This window comes from Lycorma delicatula, chromosome 2, assembly GCF_047948215.1.
Source record: "Lycorma delicatula isolate Av1 chromosome 2, ASM4794821v1, whole genome shotgun sequence".
Taxonomy (NCBI): Eukaryota; Metazoa; Arthropoda; class Insecta; order Hemiptera; family Fulgoridae; genus Lycorma; species Lycorma delicatula.
The window spans coordinates 44,445,027-44,472,268 of NC_134456.1; the positions used below are offsets into that span (position 1 = coordinate 44,445,027).

General features: G+C 31.6%; 2 protein-coding genes across 4 annotated transcripts in view; one reads left to right on the plus strand and one right to left on the minus strand.

Moving 5' to 3' along the window:
• LOC142318772 (cx9C motif-containing protein 4) overlaps window positions 1–6,376 on the minus strand; it is a 35,401-nt gene extending 29,025 nt beyond the window's left edge. For 2 of the 3 annotated variants that reach the window (XM_075355229.1, XM_075355228.1), the window contains exons 1-2: window positions 6,070–6,211; window positions 4,725–4,840 (exon numbers count right to left, since the gene is read on the minus strand). In XM_075355229.1, coding sequence (XP_075211344.1) covers window positions 4,725–4,840; window positions 6,070–6,124 — 171 coding nt within the window. In that variant the 5' untranslated portion in view covers window positions 6,125–6,211. The other variant, XR_012755043.1, reaches the window with a different exon arrangement.
• Window positions 6,377–6,501: 125 nt separating this feature from the next.
• Window positions 6,502–27,242, plus strand: part of LOC142318769 (WD repeat-containing protein 43) — a 53,029-nt gene continuing 32,288 nt past the window's right edge. The window contains exons 1-4 of the mRNA XM_075355221.1: window positions 6,502–7,161; window positions 12,764–12,993; window positions 21,597–21,827; window positions 26,388–26,546. Coding sequence (XP_075211336.1) covers window positions 6,979–7,161; window positions 12,764–12,993; window positions 21,597–21,827; window positions 26,388–26,546 — 803 coding nt within the window. The 5' untranslated portion in view covers window positions 6,502–6,978. The remainder of the gene's footprint in view (window positions 7,162–12,763; window positions 12,994–21,596; window positions 21,828–26,387; window positions 26,547–27,242) is intronic.

A 27,242-nucleotide genomic window follows, 5' to 3' on the forward strand; every position in this document is an offset into this window, starting at 1 on the left:
TTCTATTCTTAAATTCTGTCTACATCTACTTTCATCAAATTCAACTTTTTCTCCCAATGCTTCTTTGGCGGCGCTATGAATAATGTCCTTTATCCTTTCATATTGCTGTTCTGTATAACCCCCCCTGGAAAGATCTCATTTTCTCTGTTAAGCATAACTTATAAAAGAAGACTGTAGAATCATCCCTCAAAGAATCCAGATTTTTTTTGTATCATAGATTTTACCAGGAAATGATCTGATTCATAAATAGCACCTCTAAAAACTATGATCTCCTGTACATCCATCTTTTAGTTCTGTTTTATCAAAACGTAATCTATTATAGACTTCAAACCCTTTGTAAGCTGATGCCGTTATGTACTTATAAATAACTTTGTGTTCAAAGAAACCATTCAGTATTCAAAACTAAAACTGTTTACAAACTTCAATTGATCTCCATCCATTATCATTTATTATATTTTTATCAAACCATTAAAATCCCCCATGAGCAACAACTCCCTCTGTTGTACAACTTGGATGATACCGATGTCAGAGAATCACAAAAATATAGTCATTTGGTGCATGTACACCAATTTTTGCTCAATACTTCTAGTCAATTGTTATAAAATGTTCATTTATAGTTGTCCAGTTTTTAATAGAACTACTGTTTTAATATATTTACGATTCCATTTATTAACTATCAAATTTCCAGTCCTGTTCGGAGGCTTTCCTGCAGGAATCTTTGCCAGAGATACATTTTACAGATGATGGGGTGGTGCAGGCCCATCTTTCCAACCTCCAACCTATGAGGACCAGAAACTCTTCTGTTAGGATTACCGTACCCCTTAACTGAAGTGACTCAGTTTTAAGGTGCCAAGTTCTCACTTTTCCATTCTGCTACATAATGACAACCCATTGCCACCATGCACCTAGAGGTCAAGTCAAAGACTCATGGAAATAAGATTTGCTGGCAGAGCTGACCAACTACATAAGTAGGAGGCTTTGTTCAATTTGACAAAAACAGTAGGCATTAAACAGCATTTAATGGCAAGACATATTTGACATCTATCCCCCCACTGTTGTCTTTTACCAGCATATGACCCTCATTTAGCTAGTTAATTTGGAAATAAAAAAATAATTGTACAACAGATTTTCCCTTTACTATTATTAATATCTTCCAATTTTTCTACTTGTAAAAGAAATTTTAATTGTTAAAATAAAGATTTATTATTACAGTATTTTTTTATTCTTATCATGAGTTTAACTAGAATCAAATCCTAAATGAAAGAAGTTGCGTAATGATCAGTAATACAGATTTTATAATATTTCCTTATTTTTTAATTAGTTTTACAAATATTTTTATTAAAAAAATATGGTCTAAGCATGACTTTCACCCATCCATTTTACTCTGGAGTTCCAAGCAAATAAGGGTGGAAACCAGTTACCAACAATTTAATATCCTTTATATCCATCTTCAGTGAATAGAATGGTAAAAAGACAAAACTGTACAGTGAAAGTTTTAAATTGTGATTTTAAAAAGTCTTCTGATTAAAGCATGAAGCCATCAAAATTAATTTGACAATTTGAAATTAAACATTCAGATCATAAAAGCAAACCCATGAAAAAAATCAAAATTAATTTGACACCTGGAAATTAAATATCCAGATCACAAACCCTTGGAATTTTTAAAAAAAACTCTGTAAGTTGAAAAATCAACAAAGCTTCTATTTGTAAATCAAGCCATACTGATAAAAGTACTCTTGAAGCATCTTATCTCATAGCATGAAGAGCAGCTATGATGACTAAACCCCATACAATCAGAGAAAACCTCATACTGCCTGCTGCAATTGATATGGTCAGTGTTTTCAATAGACATTAAAGCAAAAAAAAACTGAAAAAAAGTCTGTTTACTAAGAACACAGTGTAAAGGTGAATCAATGACATTGTTGCCAATGTTCATAATCAGATAATTCAAGAAATGAGTTCAAGTGAATTTTTAGTATTCAATTTGATGAATCAACAAATGTAGTAAACATTTCTCAGTTCTTATGTTTTGTGAGATATGAATGCGACAGGAACAGATCAATCAAAGAAAATATGTTGTTTTGCAAATCAATACCTAATTGTGTAACAGGAAAATGTCTTTATGATTTTTTTATGAAGCTACTAAAAACTATAACAGAGATTGGACAAAATGTGTTAATGTGTTACAGTAAGAAGTGTTGGTACAAAGGTGATAACAGGAAATAATAGTGGATTTCTGAAAAAAATTAAAAGATCATCTTATGCAAAGGCCAGAATGGACACACTGCTTCCTTCACAAACACTCTTGCACACAAAAAATATGTTGGAAAATCTGGAAAAAATTCTTTGTAAAACTGTAAAAATTGTTAATTTTATTAAAAGTCAACTATTACAGAATAGGCTCTTTGCTAAACTATGCGATGAAATTGACAAAAAGAATAAAAGAATCTCTTCTTTTAGCAGATTACTGAATTGCAAAATGAATTAATATTTTTTTCAGGATAAAAAACCCCATTCTCAATTATTTTACAGAATAATGAGTATATGTTACTGTTGGCTTATTTAGCCGATATGTTTTTGCATTTAACTGACTTGAATGCAAATTTACAAGGAAGTGATAAAAACATTTTATTAATAAAGACAATGTCCCAGATTGATATCTGGATTATTCATCTGTAACGCAAAAATTTTGATTTTGTTTCCACTCACTTCCAATTATACTGAGGAAATGTTGGTTGAAAAAGACACTACTATTATTTACCACAGTTAGGATAGGATGAAAATGCATTTGCATGAGCTAAAAATTCAGCTGGTGGAGTATTTCCTGAAACATAAAAAATGATTTCTCAAAGAGATGATTACTGAATCCGTTTAATGAAAGCATTGTTGCAGCTGCTAAGTTACTAATTGAGATTCACAATCGGCTCATTGAAACATCAGCCGAAAAAATGTTACAACTAAAATTCACATCTGAAAATTTAGACAGATTTTGGTTTGCTCGTCAAAGTGAATATGGAAATTTAGTCACCAAAGCATTGAAAATATTAATCCCTTTCGTCACATCTTACCTCTGTGAAAACTGTTTTTGTCTATGTTTGCGTTAAAAACTATACATAGGAATTGACTTTTATCACCTTTAAAAAATTTGGTTTTGTGTTTTTAACATAGCTCGACATACTCCAATGGAGAAACACAACCATCTCATCAATTTATTTTCTTTACATGTTTACTTATAAATATAAGTAACATTTTTATAATAAATGATTTTTTATCTTATAAATGTTTAATAAATTTTATAAAATGATTTCATTATAGTTTACATGTAAAAAGTTGTACACTAATTTCACCCTCCCTTTCATATCACCGTTACCCCAAGGTTGAGAAATTCCATTGTAGGTCATTAGAGTTAATTAATCAAATATGTGATCATATTTTTAAATACCTGCTTTGGTTGAATATATTATCTTTGATAATTCAAGGAGATAATCCAACATTATTCCTGCTAGAAAGAATTTTGTTGCAGTAATGTCTAATTGTGGATAATGAATCGCGTCATTAAACTCCATAACTCCACAGGCATATACAAATGTATACACAACATTAAATTAATAAAATCAAAAAAGTATATCAATTTATGCACGCACACACGCACTATATACTACACTTTATAATACATTTTTGAAAATTATTTAGTCTGAAAATAACGCATTTTAAACTTGTACTGTGCTGAATTACAAAATTTTTAGTGAGGATATTGTGTAACTTAAGAGGGATGTTAACTCGGGTGAAAGGAGTTTCTGATGAATAATTTCAATTATAATGAATAACTATCTTAAATAGGAAATATTACAATTTCATCAAAATTGGAGGCACGTCCAAAATTGTATATAATTACCAAGTCAAGAAGAAGTTTTATTAAAAAAAAAATTCTGTGCTACTTTAGTATGTGGCCTGAATCATAATGAGATCTACCAACCACTATAGTATGTCATCAACTGTACCACTGTGTACATAATTTGTGTATTTAATGTTAATTAGATGAGGTTAGTGAAAAACATGAGCTTTAGGTTAAGTTTGGTTAGATTATGTTGATATCATACAAAGTTCAGTACATGGAACCTATGATATCTTAACAAAACTTAACCTAACACTCACTTCACTTGCTAACCTTGTCTAATTAACATTAGATATACAAATTACATACAGTTTGTATCATTTATAATATTACTTTACTGTTTAAAATAAATTAGACGTGACACTAACTATATAGGTGGAACAGTGCTACTTTAGACCTCATGATGATAGTAGACCGCACACTAAAGTAGCACCAAAAATTATATCTATTACACTATTATTAGAAATAGAATAAATCATTACAGTATACATTAGTCTTAAAAAAATACTTTTATGCTTAAAAAAAAAAAAAAAATACACTTTATTACACTTCAATAATTATGAATTATGTAAAATCAATTATTTTTTCAGTTAATTTTACCATAATGTATAGTGAAAAATATTTAGGGCTATAATTATTTACATAAAATGTTTCTGTGTCATAATCATTTTCAAGTGTTTACCTATTCCTTTTTGCTTCCAGTAACTATAGATTAACCCTACTCCTTCAGTGATTCAAAATTATTTTTAATCACTGATGAAACAATTAACGTAGAACATGAAAAAAAAAAATTAATTTATGGCTCATAAGAATTATTTTAACAACAAACCTTAACTTGGTAAATATCAATACCCGAACAAGAAATTGAATCAGCTTTCCACTTTACACAACACTCTCTTAAATATTCAATCCACTTCACACACCTTTCTTCCTGGAAACTGTTTTCTGAAAATAAAATTAAACATTATTTTAAAAATACATATTGAAAGCAAGAATAAAAGTAAAGTTAAAATACAAGCCTTAAGAGTTTCCAAAAAAAAGATTATAATTTTCGCAATGACCTAATTTAAAATGGGATTTTGTAACTTCTCAATTACAGACATAATTATAACAAAATACGGGTCTTGCTACATTCATTTACGAACATGTTCTTGAGAAACATTCTGAATCATCATACCAAATACAAATTTTTTTTCTGGTTATATTTTGATCGTAGGCCTCTAGAATGTAATAATTATAAATAATAATAACTTATAAATTACTTAATAAGTATAGATCAAATTATTACATACATTTAGTTTTTTAACATTAAAAATATGTAAAGAATTAATACCTTTAATTAACAAATATTTTAAATTTATAAGATCACAGCTTAACCTCTCAAACCACAAATATCACTAGCTTTACAACTGACAGATTAAGATGCTTGTAAGTCAACTACTACATCTTTTTCATATGTACAATATTCCAAAAAAAGGTTAACTGGACTAATGAACAGTAATATAGCTGCAATTAGAATGTGGGATAAACTGTACTTAACAGGTTAGAAAATCAAAACAGGAGTTCATTAGATTATTTTATGAGGTCTGGGTCTTCATAATAGAACAGTTTTCTGCTGCTTGGACTATAAATATAGAATTGCAACAAAAGTGCAATATTTTAAGAGTGGCAGTTTTGAATTTTTTACCAATTATAATGTAATGAGTTTTTTTTTTTTTTGCTTTGTTCTCAACAATGATGTACAGATATTAGAAATGGTTAAGACAGTAAGTTAAAAGTTATGGTAGCATTATATATACTACACTACATTTTAAGAATCATATTAAAAATTAACGTTGAGAATATTTTTCACTTTATAGATTTGTAACCTGAATCAAATGTACAATGTTACAGGTGTAACTTTAACGTACTTAATTTACATACTAAACAATACACAACTACAAATGAGGATTGAAAACTCATTTTTCATTGAAAATCTCACATCCAATTCAAGGATACACTTTCCTTCAAGATCGTTCTGATGAAACATTCAGAAATGAAACCGGTAAAATTCTATTGGGTTCCCAACGATTATATTTAGACAAACAATTTTTCTAACCCTTAATCCATGAAAATAGATAAATTACATTTTATTAGTACTAAAAGTTTTCTTTCGATTAATTATCGTTTTATACCTTTCAGACATTTTTGAATATCACATGCAAATCTCTTACACGGATCTTTCTTCATTAATTACAAGTAAAAATACATAATACAGGAATATTAATGCTTCTCTGAAGCCGGCGTGAAAGCAGAATAATCTTTGAAAAATAAATCACTCACCTCTACATAACCATAACAATACTTAAGTTTGCTACAACTAAATTATCATTCGGCAAAGAATATATAATTCTTTAGATTTAATTACAATTCAGCAAGCAGTGACATCATGTCGAGTTCAATACATTATTTATGATATTTAACATTTGTGATAGTTTTGTTAATGATAATGTTTTGGAACTTCCAGTATTTTTTGTAAGATAATAAAGTTGACTTACCAACTTATATTTTTATTATTATTATATCGGATGTGGAATTCATATATTTTTACGAGGAAAATTAGATAGTTGCAAAGGCATGTGAAAAGGAGGCTAGGAATCGCACCTCAACAAGCTCGACGTAGAAGACGATTTCTGATGTTTATACTTACAGTCTGCCACAATATAAAAGATCATCTTCTTAACCAGGATAAAAATGTTTAAAGAAAGCAAATAAAATTATTTTGATAGATTTTTGCTTATAATAATTAATATGAAGAAAATATATTTGTATATTAGACTTTTTGAAAAATGTGTTGGTTAACCTGACTTATGTGTCTTGTGTATTGTGTATCTAATATACCGTACTCTAACCAATTTAGTGAGCGGTTATTAATTGTGTAATAATAATTTTATATATTAAATGTGCGTATAATATCAGTGGGACATTTTGCAATGCCGTTCTGTTTTTACGCTCCTAACCGAAACGTTGTGTCTGATATTGGTTGAAAAGTTGAGAAGTAAATTCATAACACGTGGTTTTCTTCTGGTATTGTTTGTGCCACAATGGGTGAACGCGTTTGCTTCTCACCGTGTGGAAATTATTTGGTACATTTTAATGTATCGGGAAGGCTAAGGATATGGGAAACTGAGACCAGCTATCTGAAACAAGAATTTACTCCTGGCTCTCATTTATCATCACCGTGTTCTTGTGTGGCGTGGATTTCAGTGTATAATTCTCCTGTCAAGGTAACCTGGTTGTTCTCTTCAGTTACTAAAAGGGTTGTGTCATTTAAACGTTTAATGTAATCTATGTTATTTAATTGCTCCAAAATATCTTCTTAAAAAAGTATCAAGTATTTTATCTAACGTGCATTGGCATAAGATATAATTCGATTATTTAAGTTTACCTCTTCTTTACTACTGGCTTTATCTTGGTAATTTGTTTGTTATTATTGATGTCGTAGAATACATTTAACAATGTTAACTTTTAAAGATTTCTTATTGTACAAGAAAATAAACAATGAATGCATTTAGATTTTACATATCAAAGAACTCAGATTTTACAGAAGATATACTGAAGGTGTACTTAACTCAGATTTGATTGACCTTACTCAGGAATGGTGTGGAAATAGTATTAGCTGTTGTCACATACAATCTGTACATCATCCTTTATTAGTCATTTATTTTGATTTAAGGAATATTAGTTCCTTGAAATGTAGTGTTGAAACATTTCTGATGGCATCTTGTTGAATAAGTTTGTTGTGTAACATTTTGTTGCAATGGAAAGAATTTTATGGTACCTATGATTATGAGCATATAAATTCAGATTTGTCTCTTTTTATTATGAAAATGAAGTTATGTTTGTTGTCCCCTCTCGTATTTACATGAAATGATTGTTATGCATATTTTTTTCATTATAAGTCTACATTAATGATTATTAATTTGAGAGTTCTCAGCAGTTCATTTTTCCAATTACCAAATATGTAAAAAGTTAAAAATTTGACAGCCTGTTCCCTAGGTAATAGTGGAAAATAAGCTTAAAACTAATTATTTGCTTGTGCAGAGTACAGGTAGTTCAAGCTTGTTTATAAAAATTAGATACTCCCTAACAAATTCTGTTTAAGAAGTTAATAGTTGTGAAAACTAAATCCATCTTAAAATTATTTTATTGTAAGTGATTTTACCTAACTTTTCTGTAATTTTTATGATATATTTTCAGTTTTATTGGATAGCATTTAATTTTTAATGTTGTTGAACATTTAGGTCTAGTGTTTGTTCTGTTCAGGTTTTGCATGATTTTGTTTATAAAGTTGCTGTTTGTTTAGGCATACTATCCAGTCAGTACCAAATAGCATTTATAGTAAAAATGGTTTAACTTGCAGAGATGCAAAGTAAAGGGAGAAATAAGTTACATTTTTTTTAATCATATTGATTATGATCAAAAGTAACCTATATTTTTCTCTAATGTAAAATATTTTAAATTTGTATGAGTGAATAAATTGGGAATCCTACCTATTTCTAGAATCTGTTTGTGCTACCACCATAAGTTTTTGTAAGTTGTCTCATTTAATTTTATTTTAGCTTAAAAAAGCCAATCTAGAAATAATAAAAGTTATGTCATATTTGTATCTAAGAAAAGTACTGGATGAGGTTATTTAATAATTATTATCAGCTGTGTTAATAGAGGAGTTTGAACTAGAGGCTAATGATTTTGTCAACCTTTTGCTAATATAAAAATATTGGTAATACTAAGCAGTTACTTGATCAGTCAGATTTTTTTCAGAATGGTATGTAATTATGTTAAGAACAGAAAAAGTGAAGGTTAGCATAAATTGTTAAAAGTGCAAAGTAAACCATAAAGTAACTTTAACAGTTTTCTGAGTCAGACTCAGTCAGCCATTAAAGAAGACTGACGGTGCTGTTTGTAAGCTGATTCAATGCAGTACATGAAACTAATAGTACAGAATATGTGGTCTAGTTTCAGCCAAGTGTCCTATGAGATGGTGTTTAGTATTGCCATGCCACTTTTGGGTACTTTATCCCTAACCTCTCCACAGAAATGATTAGCATCTGAACAGGTCACCATAACTCACAAAACTGATTGCTAATTGACTAGAATGCCGATAACTGCGTGGACTTTTGATTACACAGGTTACCTGCTTTTCTACATTTAGATTTTGTGTTTTCCTGACCAAGCATATCTATAATGGTATATTAGAATATGAAAAAAAATGAAGTTGATCAGTAATTGCTTAGAATAACCCAAGTAATTGATTTCGATTTCTAAAAATACGTTAAACTTGTATTGGAAGTGATGTAAACAAACACTTCTTGTATATGACAGTGTTTGTCCTTGAACTCTGTTAAAGTGGTTATTAAATTATAACCACTATATAATTGTAACCCATATGTGATTTAATTTTATTAAACTGTATGCTGGTGCAGATAATATTAAATTGCTTATAAAAAATAATTTTTTTTACATTTTTTTTAAATTGGCTGCCATTATTTTTCTTATTGCTGTATCACGGTTGTGATAAGAGACAGGAAATATATATATAGAATATTTAAAAAATCATTTTAAGAACAATTATGTAATTTCAACAGATACAGTTCAAGTAAAATGTAAAAACAATCGCCCATCTGTAGTGCTTGCAGAGTTTAGTCTATTATCAGCCAATCAAGTTTTATAAATTACACATTATAAATTAAAATATTTAGTAAAAATTAAGTTAAATTTTTTTTACAAACTTAAGTATGTGTAGTATTGTCATGTTTAAAACCTATTTTATCCACCATGCCAAGATTGATTCATTATTTTACCGTGTTGTTTATAAGAAGTTTTAAGTATGACACTTGGATACTTAAGTTTTAAAAAAAAAATTAACTGAATTTTAACGATTATTTTAATTTATAATTACGAGTAATTTATAAAATTGGGTAAAACTGTGAAAGTGCTACTGAGGGGGTGAATGTCCTTACCATTTATTTAAAGTACTAGCTGCAGAGGCCATAGACATGCCCTCTGTAGCTAGGCCCTCCGGATGGGTGATATCTCAGAATGGGATTATTTGGTGTCCAAAATTGATTACCTCTTGTGTAAAATTATTTTTTTTTTTAGTGATGAAAATTGATATTGCAAAAGTTAAATTAGAAATTGATACTAATGAATTGGGATTTTACACTAGTGATCAGTACATTTCGGTGCTAAGGTAAGGACGGACACACATACAAATGTCCTTTAGTAGGGTAGAATATCTAGTGGAATTAAATAATTTATTTGACACAGTGGTATATAATGTTTGAAAAAATATATATATAGTAGTCTATCGGCTACTTTAGAAATGATTTTAATTGGTCAGCATTGTAAAGAAATATAGTTTGTTTGCATCCATTTAAATTTAATTGACGTGGATTGTACATTTTACATTGTCATAAGGAATAAGATGAATTGTGGAAAAGAAATTTATCCACTTTAAGTTCAGACTTCGAACATCAGTCAGTTATTTCTTAGTCAAGTCACTGCTTTCTTTATTGCAGATGTTAATTATGCAACCATTTGTTAAGAGTAATGGATGGTTAGTAATTTACTGATGCTGAGCAATTACATGATCAACTTCATTTTTTTTTCTTACTTTAATATACCGTGGTAGATATGCCTTAAGATCAGGAAAACAAGATATAAATTTTGGAAAGCAGTTTTGGACAGCAGGTGATCTGTGCAAGGTCAAAGTTTACACCATGTTATCAGTACTTCAATCAATTAGCTATCAGATTTGGGAATTATCAAGGTCTGTTCATATGCTAATTTGAGGAGAGAGGTTAAGAATAAATTGGGGATATTTGGTACCATCTCATAGGACACTTGGCCAAATTTATTTTTAAACTGGAATATAGTCACTATAGAGAGAGACCACACCACATGTTCCTTAGTCATTTGTATGACAGATAATCATGTTATGAAGAGAATTTCATGTTCAACGCTGACTACGAGTCAGACTGTGGCGACTATTAAGATTAGTTTATGGTTTATTCCATTCTCAACAAAACTTAAACCTCTCTCCACAGAACAGATTAGCAAATGAACATGTCAAAATAACTCATAAAACTGATATTGGTTACGTGGTGTGGACTTCGACATATGCTGGTCACCCACTGTCCAACCCTTCATCCAATATTTAGATCTTGTGTTTTCCTTATCCTAAGCATATGGTATATTGAGATTAATCACGTAATTGCTTAGACTCAGAATTACAAATTTAAAAAACATGTAACAAATGTAGAGAAGAAAAGTAAATTTGTTACCCTTGTAATTGTACCCTTTTGATTGCAATTGATTGAACGAAAAATGTCCAAAAAAATTTGGATTTTGGGATTTTCTTAACTGCAGTAATAAGCCCTCATTGAGAGCTTTTCAAAGATATATCATAAGTGGTAGTTATTTTTGTTGGTTCCAGAGTTATAGCCAAATGGAATTTTAATTAATGAAATATTTGGATCTTTTAAGGGGAAGGCACATCAAACTTCATCTTTTTTTTTACTTTTTTTTGTAATTTAAATAATTAATTTATTAATTATTATTAACATATGATTGTAAAAGAAAATTTTCAATAAATATAATTCAATAATAACAATAAAAATAAAAAAATATGAAAAAATATCAGAAGTTATTAATGAAATTAAATTTTATATACTTTTCATTTTACTTTATACTTTTCATTGTGTATGTATAATTTAATAGGTGTACAAAGAAGTCATGTAGTGCCCACATCAGATTTTTATTTTATTTTATTATTTTTTTTGGTTTATTGTTATTGATTATTATAACAGTTTTACTAAATTAAAAAAAAAAAATGTTATTTTTATTTTATTTAATTTTCATTGTGTTTATTCTCTACATTGTGAAACCAAAATGAAATAAGTACCAAAATTTAATAATTTTTCTGTCTGCTGGTTAGGTAAATGCTTACTGGCACGCAATAGGTGTAACCATAGGTTGGCATCAGTAATACTGTAGTTATTTAACTGTTATGTGATGCTGTAGGAACTGGTTCAAATCCAATTAATAAGTACTTCTCACCAATCATAAAAGTTTTAAAAAGGGCTATACCAGTTGAGTAAGTTAATGTGTGTAGCGGTTTATAAATGAGCACCAGCATGATGAGATTGTGTTGTGGTTTCTGATGTATTAGTTAGGCATTTTTATTATGTAATGTAATCCTCACATATATATATATATAATAGTGTATAATACACTATTCTATACACCTATTCTATTTCATACACATGAAATTCCTCTTATGTATATAATTTGTTATTTTTATGGATTTATAACCGCTGTATGTTGTACATGAATCGATTGTTTAATCTGTTAAATGTATAAGATATTTACTTTGGTTATTTTGTTACATGTATTGAATAATGTGTAATATTTTGAGTGAATAGTTTAAAAAAATCTTCTGTTTAGAAGAATTCATCCTGTAAACTTTTAACTTTTTCAAGCTTTAGATTTAAAAGCAAAATTCAAGAAATAGAACAAACATATAAAATTGTATTTTATGTTAATAAAAGGAAAGTATTAATTTTCTACAGGGTAGAAATTTTAACCTTAGTAAAGTTGTGTAACATTATTTGTTATGAATTTTATGAAATAAAATTTCTTTCAAAGAATATTAATAAGGGATATTTTCTGTTATCTTTGGAGACTGTTGTATTGTGTGATTAGTTAATTTGCTTTGTTTTTCATTAAAACATTTTTCCTATAATATAAATTTAAAAAAAAGTCTTGCTGTTATTAAATTAAGTAGTTTTTACATTTGCTGTATTTTAATTTATTTTTTCTTTACAGAGTAAAAAGAAAAAACGGAAGTTTGGAGAGAGGCAGGTATTACTTTTGGTTTTGGGCACAGATGCTGGCCAAATATATTTTTTTAATGTTGCTGAGGGTGAAGTTGTTGCATCTCTTAAAGAACATAATAGACCTGTCTCTAGTATAACAGCTGCAGCTGGTACAGATCTTTATTCAAGTGCCGAAAACAATATTGTTCAGTGGGATATTCCTGAAAAAAAAGTGAAAAGGTGTGTATGTACATTAAGAGTATTTATGTATGTAAATTTCAGAAATTAGTTTTTATTCATTACTTAGTTTTTATGCATTCCTTCCTTTTGAAATAATTAATAATGAAGTATGTTATATACCATTGAAGGATTCACTTGTTAAATGGTCATTGAATGCCAGGGCTTGTTTACACTTGCACAAGAAAGTTCAGATTGATACCAAAAAGGATTATTGTACATTCAGACTGTAAGACTTTATACCAAAGAAAGTAATTTAGCCTGCTCAGTTCTGTATCTTTAATGGCCGCTAGAATGTTTCTGGCTCAAACAGAAACACCTACATCACTCAAGAAGACTAGTTCTAAAATTTTCTCAAGGGTCTTATATTCAAAAATAATTTCAGTTTTTGTAAATTGATGACATACTTTACCATCAATTATTAACTATCCCTGCATAAATTCATGATACAAACTAATGAAAAATAGGATATTCCTCTACTAGCGTCTACCCAACTGATCCTAGGAGTCATAGGCAAACCTATTAGGCTTTTGAATTAGAGTTTTTCCCAGATATTGCTTGGAGAAAATGTCTTTACAAGATTTTGTTCTTGCAGCAGTTAAAATAATGCAACAAATAGTCTAAGAACACTACTTATAGACTAAGAGAGTAAATAAAGGTTTGCAGTACTCCCACAAAAGTTTAAAATTAAACTAATATGAGCTCAGAACTCCAAGGAATGGCATAAATTTTATCCTGAAAGATTGTGACACATTTATGTCACCCAAGTTGTGGATTGATATTATGTGCAGCTGGTGTCTTATCATTAACCCTGAAACCATGGGTGAAACACAAGACCGACTGGGCTAACCATAGATGAAATCTTTCCAATCCTTATTGATCATTATTTATTGGCAGAGGATTTTTCTTCTGCAGTAGTTGAAGTCACTGACCATTCAATTCCCAGAGGTATGGGTCAGGATAGAGAAGCTGGATGGTGGACTAGGGACTGTGATGATTGTGGGCCAGCTCAGGAGGGCTGTACAACGTGAGAATGATCCTGATCGGCATGCAGCCCTGCTTGCGGACTGTCGCTGGAAAATGTCTAAGTATTTTCATAAGGTTAGGTCTTCTAAGCATGATTCCTGGCACTCTTTTGTACAAGAGCCGGGAAATATGGACCCATGGGGTGTCCATACTTATAGAGTTCTTGAATGTAAGAAGAAAAAAGACATTCTTCTGTCGGCTCTCTTGACCCAGGGTGTAGTTGTAATAGATAAAGATCGTGTCCTCAAGCTTCTGATGAACGATCTGCTTCCTGATGATACTGAGGTTGGTGAAACCTCTTATTATCGACATGTCCGAAGGGAAGTCGTAGGTTTTCGGTTTAGATTCAGTCTTCTGAGATTACTGAGGCAAAGCTTCACCACGTAATTTGTAGCCTGGCTAAGAATAAAGCCCCCGGATAAGATTGTATTACAGTGGAACTCCTTGTTCGCATGTTGCCAATGATTCTTGGTCCCCTGACTAGGGCTTTTAATAGGGTGCTTTTTGCTGGATATTTTCTAGCCTGTTGGAAACATGATGAGTTGAAACTGCTCTTCAGAGGTGGTGACAAGGACTCTACTGTAAGTTCTTCTTACCGGCATCTGACAGTCTTGCCTGTAGTAGGTAAGGTTTTCGAGAAGGTCTTGTACCTCCATATTAATAATAGATTGACTTCAAATCGTTTGCTAATGGATAACCAGTATGGTTTTTGCCCTGGCAAGGGCACAGAGGACACTTTTCAGAGGGTAATGAATTTGGCTTTGACCAGCAAGTGCAAATATGTACTCAGCATCTTTTTGGATATATCCGAGGCCTTAACTTGTGGTGGCTCTCTGGGTTGTTTCAGTTGCAGCAGTGTGGTTGCATGCAAAATCAGATTGAGCCTTTCTCAAGCTACTTCAGCAATAGAATCATTGTCCATTACAGCAGTTTGGAAGTAGGAAAGACTGTCAGAAGGGTCCATAGGGCAGTGTCTAGGTCACCCCGTTTCGATTTTCAAATTCAACTTTCTGATGTGGTTGAGGATGCCCAGTGGCTGTCGCATTGTGGCTTATGTCAACGATTGGTCGCTGCTGGTTGAGGGAAACTTGCGGGTTGAGATTTGCAGGATTCAGAGCGACCCAGGCAAGTAAGGTACTAAGATTGTGGAATCTTCAGCATAAGATGGTATGCAGGCATAATAGCTTAAGGCTATTGATGCCTTCTTTGGTGTTCATAAGAGTCAACCACCCTGATTAGGGGTTTGAATTTTCGTAAATGTGTATTCGTTACAAAGGTGTCTGTGAGATCACATTGTTGTACGCTGTACCCGTCTGGGCTTATCATCTACAATTCCAGTGTTATAGGGATATTTTATTACGAGCCCCAGCATCTTCTTTTGTTAGCTGTTGTCGGGTAGGGGGGGGGGGCTACAGAACTGTCTCACGAGAGGCAGTCTCTGTAATCGCCAGCATGAAACCAATTGACATCCTAGCTGCGGAACATAGCAAGCCTTATATTTCTAAGAAGGAGAGCCTTCTTACTCCTGGGTATATATAAGAGATTGAAGACCAAGCTTTTGACTTCTGGCGAGTGAGATGAAATGAATCTTCTACTGGTCGATACACACACATGGTATATTTCTAGATGTTAGGGGTTTGCGAGCTATTAGGTGGGTTTCCCCCAATCGGTGCATAACTCATTTCCTCCCAGGTATCGTGCCTTTAGAGAGAGTTTGGCTAGGTTTGGTTTGGTTGATTCAGGCTTCTGCTTGGAATGTAGGGTTGATGATACTGTGGACCATGCCCTTTATGTTTGTCTCCAGTATGAGGCTGGACGTACCAGAGCTGTTACAAAGCTTGAGAGAATAAACTCCTTTCTTGAAATGTGGGTCAACTGGGTCTCCTGCAAGTGGGAGACTATAGTGGCCAGCATCCTCCATTTCCTCGCCCTGAGCAGACCTGCTGAGGGGGTATAAGTAGAGTAGTACTGTGGGTGGCTAGGGGCCACCTAGACACTTGATTGGGTGGAGGTACATGTGTTGGCACCAAGCCATGGTTAGTTAGAAACAATTATGGTGATTATTAGCATACTTGCTGTTGGTGGGACGACAACTGCACTACCAAGGGTATGATTATCCATGCAGCCATGAGGTGTAGCACCATCTTGATGATGGTAGTTTTAAGATTAATTATATGTCACATGGGACTCTGCGATGGAGCTAAGTGGGAGTAGGAGGTCTATCCTCCTCTCCCTGGTAGACCAGACTGGAGTCTGCAGTTATAATTAAACTAATGGGTTTAATTATCAAATTGAGTTCATTAAGGAAACTAGGTACAAATTCCGTTGTTGTGAACAACATTTTCTTACGGTATGTTTATATTATTAATTTGCCTCGAATAGTATGAGACATTTACTCATTAATATTTCACTTAATATTTAGAACTAAGTGCGGGGTTCGTGCTTCTGTGAACTCAGTTAGCTAGTTCAGAGAACAATGAAGTAAGACAGTCAAGATGTCCAAAAGAAGCCTACAACAAAGGTGAAGACTGAGTCATAATTCACTCATGTAAATGGCTACCGAGGCATTTACATTGGTGGCATCCCAACAAGGTCTGGCTAATTACTGTGAGATGTAATCAGTTAGAAGGCTAAAGACAACCTCCGTTAAAGCCCATCAGGGATATGAACAAGGGGGGGGGGGGTGATTGGAATCATCACAAAGCAGGTGTCTTCCCCTACGGGGGTTGGGATGTTCATTATTGATACAATTATTGGATGAAGTTGTGACAGTTCAGATATTTTATGAGATCTCGTGTCCAGAATATAATGCACATTAGTGATGAGAATGGAATGTTCTTTCTCATCATTATGTCCCAAAAATGAGCTATATTTCTAGTTAATTGAATATACTATAATAAATTTTGAGCTTTGTAATTTAAACCAATTTTTTGTTTAGTCAAGTTAGGTTTTTATGGATGAAACCTCATTTCTATTACTTAACATTCGTTTTATTTATGACAACTTCGTTTTATGTTGTATTAAAATACAATTGTAGTCCATGATTTTTAAAAATAATTTCATAATATATATAAAGCAGCCATCTGCAGACATTAGTTATACCTGCATTAGGCTAACCACGTTATTTCAAAGATTAAAAAAAAATCCAATTCAGTAAATATTTTAACATACGAGGTGCAATTTAAAAGTAAGGACTAATTGGTAACAAAATGAGAGCAGTTGAAAAACAGAAAAATGTATTAATGATTTCAAATACCTACCTATTTACTTCATTTTTCTACATAATAACCATTTTGTTCCAAATGCTTTTTATGTGAAACAAGCTTCTTCAAACCCACTGCATAAAATTCTGCCACCTGGGATTGTGGCCACTTTTGTGCTGAGATTTTCAACTTTTCACTTCTTTTGAATTGTTGAGACATATGCCAGTTTTTGAGGTGTAGAAGAGATGGTAGTCTCTGGGCAGAAGATCAGAACTGTAAGGGGCACCCACTATGGATTCAGGAGTTCATTCAATTGAGTGGTGGAAAGAATCAAGGCCCACAGTGTCAAAGTAAAAGGTGACTAAAGGACAACTGTTTGATGACCTTACATCTCTTTCCTTTCTACATTCAGTCACTTTTATGTTCAACTTTATTGGTAATTCTCTTATAGAAAGAAGAAAGATAGGTAAATAAACCACTCGACCAATCTTTTATCTTGAGAAAATATAAATTATTATACTTATAATAAACTGCTTTTTGTTTCATCCTTCCAAGACCAGTAGTTTTTTTTGTTAGGAATTTTTCCATAAATCCTTTCAATCACAGAAATAGGTGTGCACGCGATAACAGAAATGGTCGCCACAGGTACTTAAATAAATTAGTTTTAAGGACCTGAGACATATATGAAACAAGTGGGTAAGTTTCAATTTTTTTTTTTTTTTAATTGGAAAGCAACCACTCTTGGATGCTTGTCATAGACATTAACAATCATTGTCAGCTTAGGTTTTGATTTTAATAGGTTTAATATTTTAATAGGTAATCTGAACAGGGGACTAGTTTACCTCCAGAATATTTTACCGCAGAAGGTGACTCCATCTTTGTTACACAAAAATGCAGAACTACATTTAAAAAAAAAAACATCTGTAATTTTCCATTGCTTTCAGCCGTGCAGTACTCAGAAGATTGAGTGATGTTGATATGGCTGTTTAAATCCTCCTGACATTCAACCTTAACAACTACTAAAAGAGCTGCTGCCTTCTTTCAGGAGTCATTCCTTATTCTGTGCTCTCTGCTGATACCTCTCCGATATGGTTGCACCTTCAGTCTAGCGCTACTCTGTATCACAGCACTCAAGCCCCCTTACCATCATCAAGGTCTCATGATATATAGGAGCCCTTCAAATTACATATCTGCAATTTGTATCTCTCACTGAAATTCCAAGTTCAATGTTTAGATGTATCCAATCTTCTCATATAAATATATATCCGTCATTAGTAGGAGACTTTAATCCCATGATATCTCATGGGGTTCATGAGTCTTCTCCTTTTGAGGAAGTATGTTAAACAGAGTATGAGACAAGACTGGGGACCTCTGTCTGCTGAATGATGGGTCATGCACATTTATGTCATTATCTGGTACATTGTCCTACTTGGTGGAATGATGATTGCCAAAATGCGATTAGGAAACGATGGTAGGCACTGCATAAATTTAACCACAAACCTACAAATGAAAATCTGAATTTGTATCATAAGGCTAGAGTGGTATGTCATTGGGTGTTGTTAGATGCTAGGAGAAAGTCATGAATGATTTGCATAGGCACTATCACACATACTACTCTTATAAGTCTGCTGTTTGAAAGAAGCTTTGTGAAAGTTTACAGATTATAGAAACATTCTGTTCTCAGACTTATTGAGCAGAACTTCTTACATCATCTTCTGCAGTTGCCACTAACTTGGCAGATTGTTTCCATCTCTCACTTCATCATATACTAATGAATTTCAGAGGTATAAGATACATATGGAAATAGTGTCATTAAATGTTTGTGATTTGGTTGAGAATTAAATGCTTCCTTTGCATTCAGTGAGTTGTTGCATGCACTAAAAACCTCGCTTGACACCTGTGGACCTGACAACATTTGTCTCTGTATGCTGTTACACCTTCCCAATTTGGCACTGCAACACCTTTTGTGTTTTTATAATGGTTTTTCTCTTGCTTGCAAAACCCTTTTATTCCACAAGTCTACTAAGTGGGAGAGCCAATTACTATTTCTCCTGATGTTAAATTTTTAGGATTGTTTTTTGATAGCTGTCTTATGTGGGTCAAATACATCAAACAATTAAAAACAGTATGTTCCAAACTTCTAGATATTCTGCGAGTCTTTAGCAACACCAGTTCAGGAGCCGATCGATCATATATGGTGCGTTTTTATTATTCCTTAGTTTGTTCCTGTTTGATTGTTTTTGTCCCTACTCTTCTACATGTCATACAATGCTTAATGTAAGTCATGTGTTCTTTCGACTTGCTACAGGTGATTTTAGATCAAGTCCTGGTACAAGCATACTTGATGATTTTGGTGAGCTATCACTTTGGGATAAACAAGACGAGTTTCTAGCATCTTACTTTGCCTATCTTAAACGACAACCGAATCATCCAGTTTTTAATATAGTCCTTGTGAATTCTCATTTACAAAGGTATGAGGAACATCTATGTTATACAACACGACAGATGTTTGTACCTGGCATTTACTACACCTTTTAGATTTTGACACGCCTTCTGTTTTTCCATCTTGTCCGTATTCATATTCTCCATGAAGAATCAAACCTGTAAATTTTAATTTTGACTTTACCATATACAATAAAAAATCAACAACTCCTTTTGTCTTTCAGCAAATGTTTATCAATTTCTCTCAAAAACAAACCCAGACTTAGCAGTATACTCAGATGGCTCGAAACAAAATGGTATTGTTGGAAGCGCATTTGTTGTTATTGTCAGAATCTATATGTTTGGTCTACCTAGTGTTACAATTCTCTTCACTGCTGAACTGTACATAATCAAAAACACTTTGAATGTCATTAACCCATACTATTGGCATATCCTTATTTGTAGCAGCAACTCATGCAGGGCATTTCAAGCTTTAGAAGATTTGTATTCTAGACATCTAATTGTCACCGAAATCTATAATGCAATCGCTGAGTTGAACCATCGCAACACACAAGTGAGTTTTTGCCGGATCCCTAGCCATGTGGGAATTTTGGGTAATGAACATGCAGATTCTGCTGTTAAAGAAACATATAATCAACTGTCCTTCACCTCTGTTGTTACTACTTCCGACTTTATTGATTGCATGAAACACTTTAAGCAAAATGGCAAGGTGAAGACTGTTACAGTAGATAACAAACTCACACATTAAAGATACAAACATAAGCAGGTATGTGCAGAGGGTATTTGTGGTGGTGATATGAAGAGGGAATGGATCCTCCAGTCATCTTAGCATTTCTATCTTTCTGGTCTATGCATCATGACAGAGAAAGACATTTTATAATCAGTTGTGCAACATATGAAGTTTCTCACAAATAATGGGAGTCAAATCCCCCAAAATGTTGACTAGATTGTATCCAGAATTTGGGGATATGATGATGCAAATTGCTTCAAAAGTGGTTATCTGTCATGGATGTGCCCATTTCATTATGAAGCACCTTAGGTTCTGCTAAGTATGAAAGGTTGGTTTCAAAATTTTTTACTCAAACAGGTTTGATAGGAAATTTGCCAAATGCCCCTGAATCAATTTCAACAAGAGAAAAAAAATTTGTGTTGAATAGTTACATTCTAGGCAAACCCATATCTCAATATTGGTTCTCAACCCATAGCTCAATATAAATTCATCACTTCACTCTTGTGCCAAAATCTGCAAGAACGGAGTGACAGAAATAAAGAGTCTTATCCTCTAAAGATAAAAATATGTCCATCTTTTGAGACTAGAAAGGTTCATTGCTCATAGATTTTCTCCATGAATATTGCACTGTAAATACTGTGTACTTCTGCACACTCTTGGACAAAGTGAAAGGCACCTATATGAATTAAATATGCCATCAGTCAATCTGGCAATCACAACATTGCCAGTCTTCTCTCACAGCCATTAGCACTCAAGGTAAACTGAACAAAAGTTTCTGGTAAACCTTACTATTCACCATGCTGTCTAGATTTATCCCCCTTTGATTTATTTTTTTATGGTTCATTGTAGGAGGCACACTGGGAGTATCAATTCCAGAGCAAAATTTGTACAACACCTCCAGAGAGGTTTGTTGTACAAATGGCTTGTGACATCTAGAAAAGCTTTTTTTGAAGGGATCACAAGCTCTCCATATAAAAAAAAATGTATAAAAACTTCAAGGAGACTATGTAGAAAAGCAATAATATGTTTTATATTTTAATTCTATAGTAAATGTTAAAAACAAAATTCTGGTTTGTAGTTGACTAACTGTATTATAATTAATTTAATCTGGTCACTGATAACTTTGAAGTTAAGTAGTTAGACATACTGCTTGTTTAAATGGTACATCAGTAAACTATATTGAATATTTGTTTTATTTATTTCAGAAAATGGAAGTGCAATGGAAATGTTTGTAATATGCTTATATCTGATGATAATAGTATATTATTAACATCATTATCATCAACAGTTTTATGTTGGAATGTTGAAACTCATACTATTTTAAGGAAATTTGAAGGTCACAAATCAAATATAATTGGTTTATCCATGGGTGTTTCTCCTGCTGGTGAAAAATATGTATTCAGTGCTGCTGCTGAAGAGCGTTTAGTCAATGTATGGTAAGCTACTCTCTGTTGTAATTTTAAGATAATTGATTTAAGATAATACCAGATCAGTATTATGACAATTAATATGCTGCTAAGTGGTGGTCTCCCAAAGAATTGTGGTAGTCAACCTTGAAAATTCAAGAAAGGAAAATAATCATTTTGTAACTATTGTATTTTAAATTAGTAAATAGAATATTTCATTTTAATGTATTCTTAAAAGGAAATAATATAATTATTTAAAACTAAAATGTATTATTTTTTGTTATTGCTGTTGCTAACTACAATCCATCAAAGCATAGCAATGGAATTTAGTCAATTCTGTATCAATAGAATTACAAATTGATGAAGTATTTATTTTTATCAAAAAATTGTCTGTCCATTTATTAGATATTTTGATATAAATAAACCTCTAAAGATAGCGTAACAAAGATGTTATTGTGTACATATGCTTGCAGTTAAAATATTTTATATATATACACACATGAGGTCTGTTCAGAAAATAACCAAACATATTTAATTACATCACAATTGAGATATTTAGTGACATGCGGTTTGGCAGTATTGTGTTCCGCATAACCTCCTCTGTAACCACATGTTGTCAGCTTGTTGATATCATTTAGTTTTTTTCTTATTGCTATTTGAGTGCAATATGTTTAAGTATTAGTAGCAACTTTTGTAATGTGCAATCTTCACGAGCAACGATAGGTTAAATTTTGCATGAAACTGAGGAAAACTCACAGAAACATTTCAACTTTTGGAATAAGGTTACAGAGATGATTGCTCTGAGTCGTAAGCAATGGTTACGAATGGTTTTTATGATTTAAAAGTGATTGTCAGTCGATTGAAAATAACTCTCGAACAGGAAGGCCTTTAACTGATTGATACCATGATTGGCACTAATTGATATCAACAAATTGACTTCAACATATGATACCTGCATTCAGAAAATCAACAATCCGTGCAAATAGCTGATTGACTGTCAGAGAACGTACAGAAGAGGTTAGTATCTTGATTGGATCATGCCATGATATTTTGACTGAAAAATTCAACATGCATCGAGTTGCAGCAAAGTTTGTTCCTCACTTTACGACCAAACAGCAAGAAGAATATTGAGTGGATGTTTGTTGGCAACTTCTTGTACAAGCCGATGACGATGAAACATTCATGCGAAGGATCGTAATGGAGGGTGGAAGCTGGGTTTACAGCTATGACATTGAGTCATGAATTTATCACAGTGGATTGGCAAAGGATGTCCATGCTCCCAGAAAGCATGTCAGTCTTGATCCAATGTCAAAGTTATACTGTCTGTTATTTTTGATTTTACTGGAATTGTGCATTTTAAATTCTTGCCTCAAGGTGAAACAGTGAACCTTCCATACTATTAAAGCATTTTGCAACTGTTACATGAAAAAATCCACAAATAGAGACCAGAGGTATGGTAAGACAACTCATTAAATCATTGTTCCTTCACCTCAACAATGCGCCCACACACTCAGCTTTGTCAATTCATCAGTTTTTTTTTGCCAAAAAATAGGTGACTGTCCTCCCTCAGCCACCCTACTCACCAGATCTGGGCTTGTGATTTTTTTTTTATTTTCGAAATTAAAATCAGTGATGAAAGGACTCCATTTTGAGACTAATGATGACATTAAACCAAATTCATCATGGACCTAAAAGGCCATTTTAAATGAAGCTCTCCAGAACTGCTTCGCAAAGTGGAAACACCACTGGGAAAAGTGTGTAAATATGGGAGGTGAGTTCGTTGATGGGAATAAGGACCAAGAATCTGTAAAATTAATAATAAAGTTCAGTTATTTTCTGAACAGACCTCGTACATTTATAAATTTTACTTACATCGATTTAAATTTTTTTGAACGACATTTAAATAACAAATTTCCATTTAGTTAAAATATGTTTTTTTTTTAAGAACATTCACAGCTTAAGAGCAGTCTTTTGGCTTTTCTTCATTTGTTCTGGTATCATGAATTATTAGAGGCATGTTTCATTACTTCTCATTTTTTAGAGAACTTCTAATTATCAGATTGGGCAAATATAATAAATTTGCTTGTTTATCTGTGTTGAAATTGTCTAAAGTAGTATATCATCTTTTCTCAAGGGCTAGAAATGGTTTAGGCTGATTGTATACTTCTAATTTCTCCACAGGAAAAATTGGTTTTACATTGAGTAACTTTGTGGTTGTTTAGAAATTTTAATTGTGTTAATTTTATGTTAAAATTTTAAAATTACTTACTGAGATTATAACAGTTGGACATCTTTTGGTTGTATTTGTAAACTTAAGATTTAGTTTTTATTTATCAATTTCTTTTTACACTTCTTTTGGGTCCTGAGTAGTAAGGCAGAAGAAAATTCTTATAGCTTATAGTTGCAGAACACTGAAATATCTTTGAAAAATTGAATAATTTGAAGTAAGGATTAAGTACCAATGGCCAAGCCCACATTTAATAAACTGGTTTCTGTAAATAAGCAAAGGTAAGAAAACTGGATGCCGTTTGATTCAAGTTGTTTAGTGTCACTAAAATTGCATATAAAAGTATACATTTGTTAGGTAGCCAATAGTTTTTTATTTCTGAATAATCCCTGTATGGTAAGATCAAGTAACTTTTGCAATATGCTAAGTGAAATTATATTGGTTCTGGGAATTTGTATCCCTGAATTGTTTTTAGCTTGCTCAAATTACAGGAGTACTCCTATCCATGTGAACATTATTTCTGCTGCTGCTTTTGCTCTGTGTTTGAAAACCTTTCTTTAGTCTTTTATTTTAGTCTTTTTTCTTCATATTTTTGAAAAAGTTAATTATTGTGTGTGATTTACATTGTGTAGTATTTCAGATTTTATCTGCATTTTTAAACTTTGAAAAATTTTGCTGATACCAAGATACTTTGTATATCTTTTAATTTGTGTTGGTCGTTAGGTAAGCTAAAGCAACCTCATTATCATGAAATATTGCTGTCATATCTTCATTCTGAGTGATTTTCAGCTATTTACTATTTTTTTTTTTAGTTACCTTTGTTCTACCAATTGCTTTTCATGGAATGAGTGGGAAATAAACATTCGTACTAGTAGTTGCCCTATAGGATATTGTTACACAGAGAAGCAAATTAGAAAAATTTGTCTTTTTATTAGTAAATAAAAAATCATGGTTAATAAAGGGAATTTTTTTAATACATTAACAGTAGAAAATGGCGTCAGAAGAAGCTAACATTCTGATGAATAACATTTCAAAAAAAAAAATGTTAATTTTAAATCAAAATTTGACAGTTTAATAGTAAGTCATGCGTAATGGCATTTTGATAATTTAATGATTAAAGAATTGTAATACTCATTACATTAACTCCACTACAATAACATTGTGTAGACCAAGGAAATACAGAATTTATTATCAAAATGTGGTTATATTTTAGTTTGAAATAGTCCCTTGCAGTTTTGTTTACTTTAAACGTGATGCTTCCATTAGATGGGAATAAAAACATTTAATTTTAGAACAGTGTATAATATGAAAAAGAATTTGTAATTTGATATTAATTATTATACCAATCTCACCTACTCCACCACAACTTTGTAGAATATCATTGCTGATGAGTTTGAAAATTAATAAATGTTTGAAAAAAGTATTTAAATCTGTACATATTTACTTCATTATTGAAATCATCTTCAAGAAACTAAAGAAAATTAACCCCTTTTTTTACTATTTTTCAATTAACATAACTGCACTTAAGAAATGTATAAAAAAAATTCTAAAGTATTCACTATTTGCCTAGTAACTGATCTTATTTCATTTTCCTCACTAAAATTATGTATTTTTAGATAAAATATTTTCTAACTAATGAGTCATTCCCCAAGTAATAGCTATTTTAGTCAAGAATGGAATAAAGTAAGTCCACGTATAATTTTTTTTTTATTGTGATGAAACACATTCTTTACTTCAGCACATATTAGGAAAGATACAACATGACCAGTGTAGTCCTGATTTCGAGTGCTAGTGGGTGGGACAGCCTGATAAGTTGTTAATAAGGCTTCTCGATTTAGAATTGCTCAATTATGGAACTGAAAAATTATCATTTGATTGTAATATTGGACATAAAAAGGTTTTATAATATTTGGCAGAAATTTGAATATAACTTTAAAACGTTTTTCCGTGGGTATGTGTATTTAAAATTGAATTTCTCCATTCCATGTCAGTAATAATAATAAAACAATGATAATTAAAATTTCTTTCTCAGTTTTACTCAAAATTGACTGCAGATTCCTTTTACAATGGTTTGTTTAAATTTGACATCTTTCATGGTACATATTACGGTACATATATCCTCATAAGATATTGAAGTAGCGCCCTTGTATGTTTAATATTATTTGAAAAACCAATGATTTACCTCCCTGACTAAATGGTAATGAATATTTTAAGATACTGATTTAAGTATTTTAAAATCAAAACTTTGATCTACATTTAGATAATAGACATTAAAAAATATACAAGTTTTTTGTTTTGTGTTATGTTGTTTTTTAATCTTTATGTTTGGTTTTAATTTTATTTATACAATTTCTTCTCTTTAGGAATATAACAAATACTAACCTTAATAAACCAGTAGCAATGTTTACATTACCTGATGTGCCATCTGGTATTTCAAGTAATATCAGTTCCAATGGCTTGGTAACATTTGTAGCTGTTTGTAAGAGAGGTAGCCTTAGTGTATATTCTCTTCAGCTTAATGGGTAAGTGAATTATTTTTCTTTAGAATTAGAACTATGAAATTTAATTTGATTTATTATTTTTAGTTGATTTGTAATAAAATTTAAAAAAATTTCTTTAATAAATAATTGTGCGTGTTTGGTTGAAACAAATTGTACTCTTCAACTGAATTTAGATTTAATTAGTTTAATTCCTCATTATTGGTAATGAAATAAACTTCTATAAGGTATAATATTATCTTTGTTATTACATGTATGTATATTAAACTGTAATTAAGGCAGTAACTGTTAGTTATGTTTGTACTTATTATTATATAAAAAAAGAAAAATGGTAAATTTCATCAGAATGTTTATAAATGACTTTTTGAAGTGGATCAATTTCTTTAATGATCATCTGCTTTTTTTTATCTACCCATGATCTGAGAACCTGACCTTTGAACTGAGTTGTAACTATTTCACATCTGAAATCTGATTATCTTTTTAGGTTCTGAAAAATAACCGATTTTTTTTTTTTTTATTAGAACACCACAATGTTATAATAACTATTTTGTATCTACTGTGATCCATCCTGCTGCTTTCTTTTTCCATTTATTCAGTTTTATTTTTATACTAGCTCCCCATCACAGCTTTGCTTGCGCTATATGGTTACTTGCATTTCTTGTAGCAGTCAATTCTTTTATTTTATGTTCTTTATTTAAATAACCGGAGATAGGTGCAGCC